Below are 11,325 nucleotides of genomic sequence, written 5' to 3' on the forward strand. Positions count from 1 at the left end.
GATGGAACGCGTATATGATAAAACTTTTTCTGATTCTGCGTTAATAACTGTGGTTGGCGACCCAAAAAGTGCTTCTTGTGAGTGTTCTTGTTTTCATCTGTTTGTTCTAATCCTGTTTTCTCATTCTCCAGGCGACAAAGCCCACCAGCTGCTAACAGAAGAAAAGCAACGAGTAACAACAAAACTGTCAACATTAAAACAAAGTCTAACAGCTCTTACTGAAAGCAGCAAGCAACAGGCCGAGTCTCTACGAAAAGCAACCTTAGCCGTTGCACAACTGGACGCACTTTTGAAGGCTGCCTAACAATATTGTCCAACTGTGTGTAATGTGACCTTTTATGCTCTAAATGAGTTAGGGCGCGTTTCCATTATGTCACAGACAGATTTGAGGTATTTGTATACCCAGACAAAGGCTTCAAACTTGTAAATTCCCTCTTTTTTTAGAATACAATGGAATATTGTTTATTTGCTTTAAATAGGGTGACTACATTATAAATGTTAGTGGTAAAATTAGTCTGCAGAACTTAATCCTATTTAGCCTTAAATAAGAGCATGCAAATATACAATTCATTAACAAATTGATTGAACTAAAACAAGATAATAATATTGTATTTTAAAGATTAATATATGCATCGATTTGGGATCAATCACCTGTATATTTTAAAAAAATCGTCAATCTAGTAGAATAACTGCTCTAGTAGCCAAGTGTGCAATTCCCTTTTAAATGTAGTCAATGAACGGGATTGAAAATGATCCGGTTTTTTGCTCTTATTACATGGACAACAATTTTTCTGGCCGGCTCAAGGCCATTCCGTGTGTATAAATGTGGTGAGTCTTTTATATGAAAGACTAAATTTTAATGTACTGATTAATTTAATGGCCTATATCAATTTCTATGCCATTCCTGAAAATGAAATAAATATTGATTAATAAGATGTTATATTTTTAAATAATTTCTGTCCTGTTATCTGTCCCTCTCTGCCATAGATTTAAGAGCAAGTCTCTTGTTGGTTCAGTAAAGGTTTCTTTGACTAGCTTATATGTCACAGCTTCCATTTTTCATTTAAATTGGTCAATTTGCAATTTTTTTTTTATTGGTGGTGCCCTTTTTGGATTAACACATGTCTGAAACAATTCCGTGAAATAAGTAATATACGACTAAATCAAAAGGCAACGTCAAATGTGAAACTTCATTCGCATCAAGCATTTTTTAATTTAGTCGAGTATTACCATCGAATTCTCTTTTTCTCCAGGCAGGATATACACACCATCTTCTTTTTCTAGTTTCAATTTGTGTTTCCAATAGTTCGTCATCAAGAGCTATTGCAATAGCTGCCAACTCGAGTTGTGAAAATTGCATTAACAACACAACCTTACCATTCAAGAGAAAAATGAGAAATAACAAAAAAAACGACACGGCATGAAACGACCTTTAGGATTATTGGACCCACTGCTTGGTTCCACTAGTGGGTCCAGTAGTTCCTACTCATATCCCCACTTCGACACGAGCACTGTGACGGCCCGACCCCGGCACGGTGTAACGCGAATCAACCTTTATTCTGTATCATTGACTTTTATTTGTAAGTCAATGTTCTATATTCATTTGAATATTGAATCAACTCCAAATCTACACTATTCTTAGCATGAAAATTTAAAAAAAATTTACAATTTAAATATTCGAAACAAAAATGTATAGTTTTTTCTCTTCACAAAACTACATCGTTTTTCAGCGTAGAGAATAAAAAAAAAGAATAGAGAAGCTTCTAGCGTATACTGAAAAGGGATACCAACAGAGTACCTATAAATTCTGGGTTGTCTACTTTTAAAATTTTACCCCGTTAAAGAAATTGAAATGAAAATGAAGCCGTGATAGCCTAATGGTTTCACCTACTGCCTCTCAAGCAGAGGGTCGTGAGTTCGTATCCAGAATCGCACCTCTGAGTTTCTCGGAATTTGTGCGAAATTTAATTTGAAATTTATCATGAGCTTTTCGGTGAAGGAAAACATCGTGATGAAACGTTAAAGAAGGTTTAAAGTCCTCGGAAATCGTGTGCAGTCCCCAACCCTCACTGGGCTAGTGTGGTGGACTGTCGCCTAAGCACTCGCCTGAGATGAGACCCGTGCCCAGCAGTGGAACGTATAAATGGGTTCATGATAATGATGAAATCTGCCGAGTCCCAAGGAGGGAGAATCCTCCAGACCACATTTGCTTGGTTGAGTTTTAGTAACCAAATAAAACAATTATGACAAATCATTACTTTTTTATTGGCCCTTGAACAGTATTAACTTAGTATACATATTTCGAACTTTTTCTTGTTTACCGATAACTTTTTTACAGTGTAGTGCGTCCGTAAAAGGTGGGATGACGATGTAAGGAGATCACATCGTCACACACTTAAAACCAACTGACAATTGAATGAATTAATGAATGAAATATTCTTTATTGCACATAAAATTACAATTAAAATACAATAGCTTAAGTATAATAGTAGTAGTAAGTCAATGTGCAACAGGCGGCCTTATTGCTATGTAGCAATTTCTTCCAGGCAACTATTTATTTGAAATCTGTTAATCCACATGTAAGTAGCAAAATAACAAGCGTTGAAAAAGAATACTGAAAAAGTATTGAAAAGTTTAAAAAAATCAATATTTAAAATGACCCATAAACTGGGGAAAAGATAGTGGCAAAAGCACGGTACCTCTAAAATCAACTTAAGCCTGTCTAATTTAATTTATACGTAATTTATTTGATCGCTCTTTCTGGCGTATTATAACCACTGCTGGTAGAAGCGAGATGGACATATTTGACAAGAGTAAGATATGCACATCTTGGTACTTGGTACTTGGCGCAACGGGCTGGTGTCCGCAACTCGACGTCAAGGCGCCTATTTTGCGTGTGGAAGATAGAAGATATGCACATAAAAAACTTGGAAGGATTTGCTGGACTCAACGAGCGTTGAGTCATGTTGTATGACTCAACGCTCGTAGAGTAAAACCGAATACGTAGAAAGGGACAAAAAATAAATATAATATGTTTTCTCGTTTACTCTGATATGTCTGTGCTTAAATCTATCTCGCTTATACGGTTTTTATTATTTATAGAGTCCCTCTACCCAATTCTCCCTCTACGTTTTTCAAACGTAAAAATTAATGTGAATGTTGCTTTATTTCAAACATAACGACTGACGTATAATAATAATGAATGGCTTCCACACACAGAAATCTAAATTATTTAGATTTCTAATGAATAATAAAATAATCCAGTGAAAAAAGTATTTCGTACATAGTGCGGGACTCTTTTGAGATTTTTTCGTGGCACTCCGTTAAGTATAATCAATCATATAATGTGGGTGATAGACTTACGTCGTAAATACGCGTCTTTGTGGCTCGACGACCTTTTTCACTCATTTGTCACCCTAAGTACGCGAATTTTAAAACTGCCGCGCAAGTCCATTAGCGATCAAACATGTTTGAAATCTTGCTCGTAGCCTGCCTCGGTTCGCATGTCTGTCAGCGTCGCGAACAACGAGCCGCCATTTTGTTTCAAATGAAATAGCTTCTCTCATGCAGGTAATTGTTTAGCTATTATAGGTGTAACTAAGTGCAAGAGTTCTTCGTATAACGACTCGGGCATTCTTGAGTAATTACGGAAGTCTTCCTTTTCTTCACGTACTCTCTTACTAAATTTACATGTGATAAATGCTCTCTTTTCGTAAGCCAGTTCTTCACGCACACTCGCCGATTTTGTCTTCTTTTTTTAGTTTTCAAAATGTGATATGATATTATTCCCAAATAACACAAGACCTCCTCGGTGGACGACATCGCGTAACATTATAAGCTAATCTGTCGTGTGTCGCCGAACGTCGAGCTGAGTAAGAACGCAAACTTTAAAACCGCGATTTTTAACCTCGTACGTCTATCACCCACTTAACTCTACAAACCTTAGAGGATGGAATCCATAGTCTAAGCTACAAACCCATTGTGGTTCCCCTGCTCCTCTGCCTATATAATAATTTCTTATGATTCGCTCTGGGTATTTTGGAGGGAAAAGTGTCGTTTTTGTTTTTACTTTCAATTATTTTGTGAAATCTTGTTTAAAATGGAATAGGATAGTGCTATTGTGCCTTAATCGAAGATTAAAACGCGAAATTATACGAATCTCGAACTAAATACCCGTATCGGCCCGTTTTAAGGAATCCCGAGTCAATCCAAGCACGCCGCGCGCCGCCTCAAATTGCCTGTCCTCTTTGTGGCGGCCATATTTACAGAAAGTTAATTAAATTTCATGTTTAGGCTGATGGCTTTGCCAAAGCCTTAATAAATTAAAAAAAAAATAATAATAATTCCTTATTAACTTTGCGTCGAGCCCGCTGCACGCTACATTAAAAATATTCTCGATTATTAATAACATCACACTTAGACACATATCGCATCATCATTCTAATGATCTTCTTATATTGTACTTAATATGCTTATAAGCTCATTGTGTATAATCTTTCTAATTTCTGTTTCGATTATGAATAGATTAAATAAAATCATAACCGGTTATTTTCAAAAAAACAACACGGAAGAAAAAAATCTACATTTGTTTTATTTTTCACATATAGCAACACCAATAATCTGTCAATGTCAGTCAAACAAAATTGCTAAAAATTAGAGGTTATTTCGCAATAACTAACAACATGTTAAGCACGAAAATTACACATATTTTTACCACAAATCACAGAAACAGTAATATACGTTGCCGCCCGTTAATATCTCATAGATATTTCTCGATTAAATGGATCGATATATTGAATAAGAATAGTACCCTTAACATTAATGTTATGACTATGTCGAATATGAATTTCCGTGTTTTAGTTAGAGATTTGGTTATTTCAAAACTTTGTAATGCTTGGGCGCGAAGTTTTGTTGTTAATTCAATGACAAAGAGGTGTCGAAGAGACCGTACAGTTCGGGATGTGTGGCATAGGTTTCGTCAAGCTGTTTTGAGGCCCAAACACGCGTTGTTATTTACGACGGTGAGCGCCGCTTATAAAAACAATGAAGAAAAACCCGGCATGCCTACACACTGCTCTAAAGATATATCGGATGCTGAAATGCAGGTAAATGATGTGTAAATATTTATCACATCTCTAAATTGGGCTTAAAGCTGACTAAATTATGTTCTCTATACTTTAATAATGAAGTTGGTTTTATCAGAAAGCAACCCTGAGGCTGACATGTTGTTTTTAAGTACTGAATTCAGCATGGATATAAATATATAATATATAATAAAGTTATAAATATATGATAGTGATTTTAAAAATATTTTGAACAGACCACACCCAGTCTCTGACAACAATTTAACCTTGAGCTTTGGGTTATTTTTATACCAGTGTAAAAACATCAACAACAACTAGTACATTATTATAAATTGCAGGACTAATAAAAAAAAGAATTTACAGAGTTATAAACTTCTTTTTTGTATTTATGTGTAAATTTTTGCATCTTTTAGTATTGGCTGGGGTATCTGTACTAACATAGCAACTTATTTGTCAAAGGCACTAATCGCAGACATCGAGAGCATGGAGGAGCTGGCCAAGGCAACTCTCTTTTGCATCGGGTGTGCTAAGAGAGTTGTCATTGATTCAAGACACTCCGGAGTGAGATATTGCAAGTCTGTACTTCTTACTATCTTTAAAGTGTCTGCAGACTGTAGACAAAATGATCTGCCCAGCATTGACTGGCCCAGATGCAATCATCGATGTTTTGGTGTTTTTCCCACACCACCGAATGGAACAGCCCCCATTGGTATTTTTATTACAGTAAATACAGAATATTTTTTCAATATATGGAGATGTACACACAGGTCAGTTGTTGGCGCTGTACTATTTCAGCTTTCTAATTTGTGATTTCAGCGATTACAAGAGTTGATATTCAAAAGTGACACAAGGCCCATTTGCCTGATGAGTTGCCAGGGATGGATGGCCCTTATTTTGTCTCTATTTCTGGTCATATTTTAAATAATTTAAGGTTAATGAATACTCTGCTGCCCTCAAGTAGGCATGTGACAAAAATGGAATATTGCCTGTTATTTTTTCTTCCTTTTTCTTGGGTGCAAATGGTGCAATTAGATAATATTGGGAAGCAATATTCCGTTAACTTTGCTTGCGCCGCGAGCGACACAGGCTCTTTGGAGGTGTCGCGAGCGGCGCACGTCGCCCTTTAAGTACTTGCGCCCGTGTGCTAAAAAATTTCCTTTTAAAATTGAAAAAAGAAAAAGCAATTGGAGACTAGCTCTTCCTTTTCCATTTCCACTGATTGCGTTTATTCGGTCTATCTTGTCTGCAGTCTGTGGAGGCTCTAACTATTTAATGAGTAAAGATATCTTTTAATTGGTAAGTGATTGCTTGGATTTAGTGCAGAATTATATAAAACATACACTGAAAATTGGCTGCTAGCACTGCTTTAACAATTTTTTTTTATTGTAAAAATTTTATGTGTAGTGTAATAAAGCATCAATGTAGATGTCATAAAAATAAAGCTAGAAAGAGGATGGGAATAACTTGTAGCTGCTTGTGGTAGTGGTGGGTCGATATTTATTTTGTAAAATTATATGGATGTACGGGGCTTATTCCCAGTGGTTCCATGTACTCAGTTCCACATGGATCTATTACGACTACTAAGACTGACTGTTCTCAATAGAGCTTTAGTGACTGTTTCAAATAAGAGTTTTAACAATATGTTCATAAAATAGATTTAATGACTTATTCACATAAAACCCTTTAATGACAGTTACGCGAGGGCGTTAGTATATTGTTTACTAATCAGACAAATATGGTAATTCCATACAAACGTAGTAGCGCCGCTTGTAAGTGCACACATTCGTATAATCTCGCAATGCACTAGCGTTGCCTAGGGCTAGTTGTCCCACGCGCCTTTCATTATTATGCGAATGTGTGCGTCCGTACATGACGCTCGGTGGTCGTGCACACATACAAGCCGCCATGTTATGTTTGTATGGAGTTACCATACTTATTATAGTCTTATTATACTATGACATTAGTGACATATTTATGGCAAATATTTTGTGATATGTAAATGATAGAAATTACACTGAACATAATAACAAATATATTAATAAATATCGCTCTGCTAAATTGTTTTGCTAATATTTTCTATCTATTTTTATGATCATGTACTTTATTCCATTGTATATTGGGTTGTTATTTAATTGCAGCATACCTAATTTTTTTACCTACTAATCTAATACCCTGCATAAAATAATATTCTGTATTCTCTGTAAATTGCAGCTGCGAAAACGCCCAACCGCCGGTACGGTCTTACGACGGCTGGGAGCCTTACATGGAGGCCGAGGATGTCATCATATGGCGCAAGGAATACAAACCTGGGGGACTGTATGCTTATAAAGGTGAGACATACCAAAAACCCAGTATCATCGTCGACACGGCAGAATGTTTCTTTTTCTTCTCTCGCCTTGCTATCCACTCCACACACCACTTTTGTGTGTGTGTTACGCGACTGCTCCGGCATTTGTGAACCAATTTCGACGATTCTTTTTTTGTTGGAAAGAGGGTACCCCAGTAGCGAGCCCATTTAAATTTGAAGAAAATATTCCACCTCTAAATGTGGCAAATTAGGGGATGAATTCGGTATCGCGCACTTTCCGGTAACAGATTTCAATAAAATTTGGCAAACAGATATGTAATTCCACGAACTTTTGACGTCGGTTTTTTTTTTAAATAAAAATGTTTCAATCATAAACATTACATCATTACAGTTGTGTAGAATGGAGTGTCGATGGCAGGATTTTGTGCGTTTGGTATTCTGCCAAAAGTAAAGAGTAGTTGCTTATCAGTGGCTAGCCAACTAGATACTGTTCAACCGCTGTTGCAATTTTTTGATATTCTGCTCTTCAATAGCGAGCTGATGGCATGTCGATGCCGCAGTCTACTAATTACGTGACATAAAAAGTATACATTTAATTTGAAAACTAAATTGCTGGTTAAGGCGGTTATCACACTTCACCATTATCCACTGCAGTGGAATCACGCACGCGGTGGCGGAGACGCAGATCTTCGTCAACGCGCGGTTTAATCTACGCGGGGGCAGCGGTCTAGCGGCTCCGCGTCTCTTAAAGTACTCGCTTCGCAGTTGATAGCCCGTAGTGATTGTATATGTAGCCGAGATCCTCCTTTGACAAGAATGGTTAATAATCATTGACTTACAATTATATGGACGTCGGGTCCGCGCTAACAAGTGTCCGAACTTATAGGGCGTTAAAATCGTATACAGAGCGTCATTCACGCTTTAGTCTTCGTTTGTTCCGCTGACAGCGAAGCAAGCAAAATTAGACAGTACTGCGATGACATTACAATTTAAATTCAACGTTTTAGCTTTTTCATATTCTTTTACATGTCACTACGTTTAAATAGGTTGACTTGGGACATTTTTTTCGTGGTTTTTGTATTAGACCCGTCGTCCATACAATTGTAAGTCAATGTTAATAATACAGAATTTATTCAGGACGTAGCAGTTATACTATTTGGTTTTTGTTTACTCAAATAAAAAGACACCGAAGATATTGGATACATCCCTTTTTACAAACCAGATCGATAAATGGATAATTTCAACTTCATTACAAAGATTTAAGAAAGAGATCAGTCTGGTCGATTTTCAATAGCAAATATAAATTTATCGATGTCGAGATCTATTGTAGACAACTGAACATGTCCTTAAGCTTAAATCTGCGCGGTAGTACGGAGCGCAGTGTGCCCTGCAACCCTGCAGTTTGCCGTGCTCCTCCGCGCGGGGGCGCGGTAAGACCGCGCGCGCCGGAGAAGCGTTGTCAGTGTGTTCGACGGCGCGTGTTTTCCATACAAACTGAGGTACTTCAGTACAACGTTAAAAAACGTAGCTCCGTCTAATAATCGATAAACGCCTAAGCGATATGAAAAAAAAATATGCGTGTAATTTGTACAGTAGTTTTTGTAAGGCAACATTATCGTTAGTGATTGAATGAATGAATGCCACCACTGGTTTTCCGTTGACACTCTATTAAGAATAACAAATATTGTCATAATTACAATATAATCTTAATGGAAATCATAATGGCCAGCGGTTTCATGAAAATTACCAGACTTGGGACCCACGCGGGAGATGTCCAACTTGTCTTAAAAATAAAAGTTTAAGGAGACTGGTATCATGACTGTGGCATCACAGTACATTTACTCAAATATTTTGTATGCCCGTAAAAATATACATAATTTCGTTAAGAAAAAAGAAGATATCCATAATATGAACTTTAGAACCTAAGTTCAAACTCATGGTACCACGATTGCGTTTAACTATGGTAAACGATTCTTTATGGGGAACTGTATAAGATTTTACTATAAGATTCCGGAGCATATATCAAGACTACCATTTCCTAAGTTTTAAACTTACATTAAACGTATTTTAATTGAAAAGTCATATTACAAAATTACAATAATAAGAAGTCGGCACAGTGAAGGAGCCTTTTACCTATGATAAATGATTATTTGACTTTGACATTGACTTATTAATCTTATTATACTATGCTTTAACTATAGTCATGGTTTTAAAAGCTTTTCGCAGTATTATTATCGGTCATTAGTAAACTAGTTGTTACATTAACAAGTGATAAGGACTAAACTTCTCCAAATAGATGGAATATTACGGACGTCCTTGCTTCATTATCGTCGCGATAAGTGCATTGCGCAATCGATAGGTACATATGGACGAGTGATACCAAAATACATGTGTTGTTATCAGTATTTGTGATAATTTATAAAGATTTTTATGGCAGGTTGACTTGACAATCAATCTTTTTTCACAGATTTTGCAATCAAAACAAAATATTATAGTATATGTTATCGGCAATGTGTGTAATCCGTTATTCTGTAGAGTAAATAAATAAATAATAAATAAATAAATAACGCACACACTCAACATAGCCCCGCACTAGGGAAAACCCTGTGTCGCGGGTGCTATGGACACACACATAGACAACCACAAATTACACCCAAACTCACGAGAGAAATAATTGTAGGCCATACAACTATTTCTCCCGGCCCGGGAATCGAACCTGGGACCTCTGCGTGGCAGTCCGGCATGGTAACCGTTCGGCCACGGAATCAGTTATTTAATTATATGCCTAGGTATTCCATAAAATACCTAATACTTTCAGGCAATGTATGAAATAAAGTCTATCATGCAATGTATAAAATTTGTTAAATGTAGGTGTACAAAGCAATGTGATAATGGAAAGTGCATGTGTGTTAAGAAGAATATTTTATGTACGTCCAAGTGTCACCATTGTTCATCTTGTAAGAATAAAGTAATTAGAAGAATCGGCAATTAAATTACAAAAGATTTTTCGATGCCTTACTTTCTCAAAGTCGTATCTTAAAAAGAGTGATTATTCAGGACATGGTAAATCTTTCTTTTTTATACACCCTCGAAATATAAATTACAACTCACGAGAGAAATAAATGTAGGCCTTACAAATATTTCTACTGGCCCGGGAGTCGAACCTGGGACCTCTGAGTGGCATATCAGCATGGTAACCGTTCGGCCACGGTGGCAGTTATTTAGCTTTTGCTCAAAAAACGGTAACCGTACCATAGCTACCTCAGGAATCGGCTCAGTTAAGCGGTAGTACTTATATATGATTATATTTTACAACTTTTTCAGTATATGGCCGCTATAAACATATAAAAGCCGAAGACTTCGCAGCCATACAAGTCGACGGTGCTTACCGCAAGGTGTGGGACTCTGCGGTGGCTTCGCTTTCTGTCGTGGAGAGGACTGCCAATGGTATGGCTGGACAGGATGTGTTGCATTGGGAAGTGTTGTGGCCGGTGAGTGGTCGGGAATCTTCTATATGTTCCCATGATGGTTGAGAACGTTTTTGAAAAGTTCTTTTTTCCACAGAGATTGTTCGCGAACCGTGACTATGTATATATACGTCGGCACAAAGAATACGCCTTGAAAGATTCGTGCATGGCACATAAGGAAGCGATATTCGAGGACGAGTCGTGCGGGCCTATCACTGGCGCTGTTCCAGGTAAGTGGTTTCAAAATGACGACTGTTACGCAAAGGTCTGTTTTATTGTTATAATTTATTAGCATAATGATTATCCTTACTGAAACGTGTGTACTGAAATTGTTACTGTTACGGACGACTGACGTGTCCGACATTCTTACTGTTACGGACAAAAAAAGGTGTCTGACATGTTACGGACGACAGACGTTTCCAACGTTCTTACTGATACGAACGACACATGTGCTCGTCGTTCTTAC

The 11,325-nt window shown here is 37.0% G+C and overlaps 1 protein-coding gene across 1 annotated transcript in view; it reads left to right on the forward strand.

Annotated features, from left to right (window-relative positions):
• The first annotated feature begins 4,748 nt into the window (after positions 1-4,748).
• The window catches only part of LOC113229184, a 13,056-nt gene continuing 6,479 nt past the window's right edge, over positions 4,749-11,325 (forward strand). The window contains exons 1-5 of the mRNA XM_026462703.1: positions 4,749-5,105; positions 5,544-5,659; positions 7,296-7,414; positions 10,717-10,883; positions 10,957-11,089. Coding sequence (XP_026318488.1) covers positions 4,827-5,105; positions 5,544-5,659; positions 7,296-7,414; positions 10,717-10,883; positions 10,957-11,089 — 814 coding nt within the window. The 5' untranslated portion in view covers positions 4,749-4,826. The remainder of the gene's footprint in view (positions 5,106-5,543; positions 5,660-7,295; positions 7,415-10,716; positions 10,884-10,956; positions 11,090-11,325) is intronic.

The sequence above is a fragment of the Hyposmocoma kahamanoa genome, unplaced genomic scaffold, assembly GCF_003589595.1.
Source record: "Hyposmocoma kahamanoa isolate Upper Pololo Valley unplaced genomic scaffold, ASM358959v1 289, whole genome shotgun sequence".
NCBI classification, from domain to species: Eukaryota; Metazoa; Arthropoda; class Insecta; order Lepidoptera; family Cosmopterigidae; genus Hyposmocoma; species Hyposmocoma kahamanoa.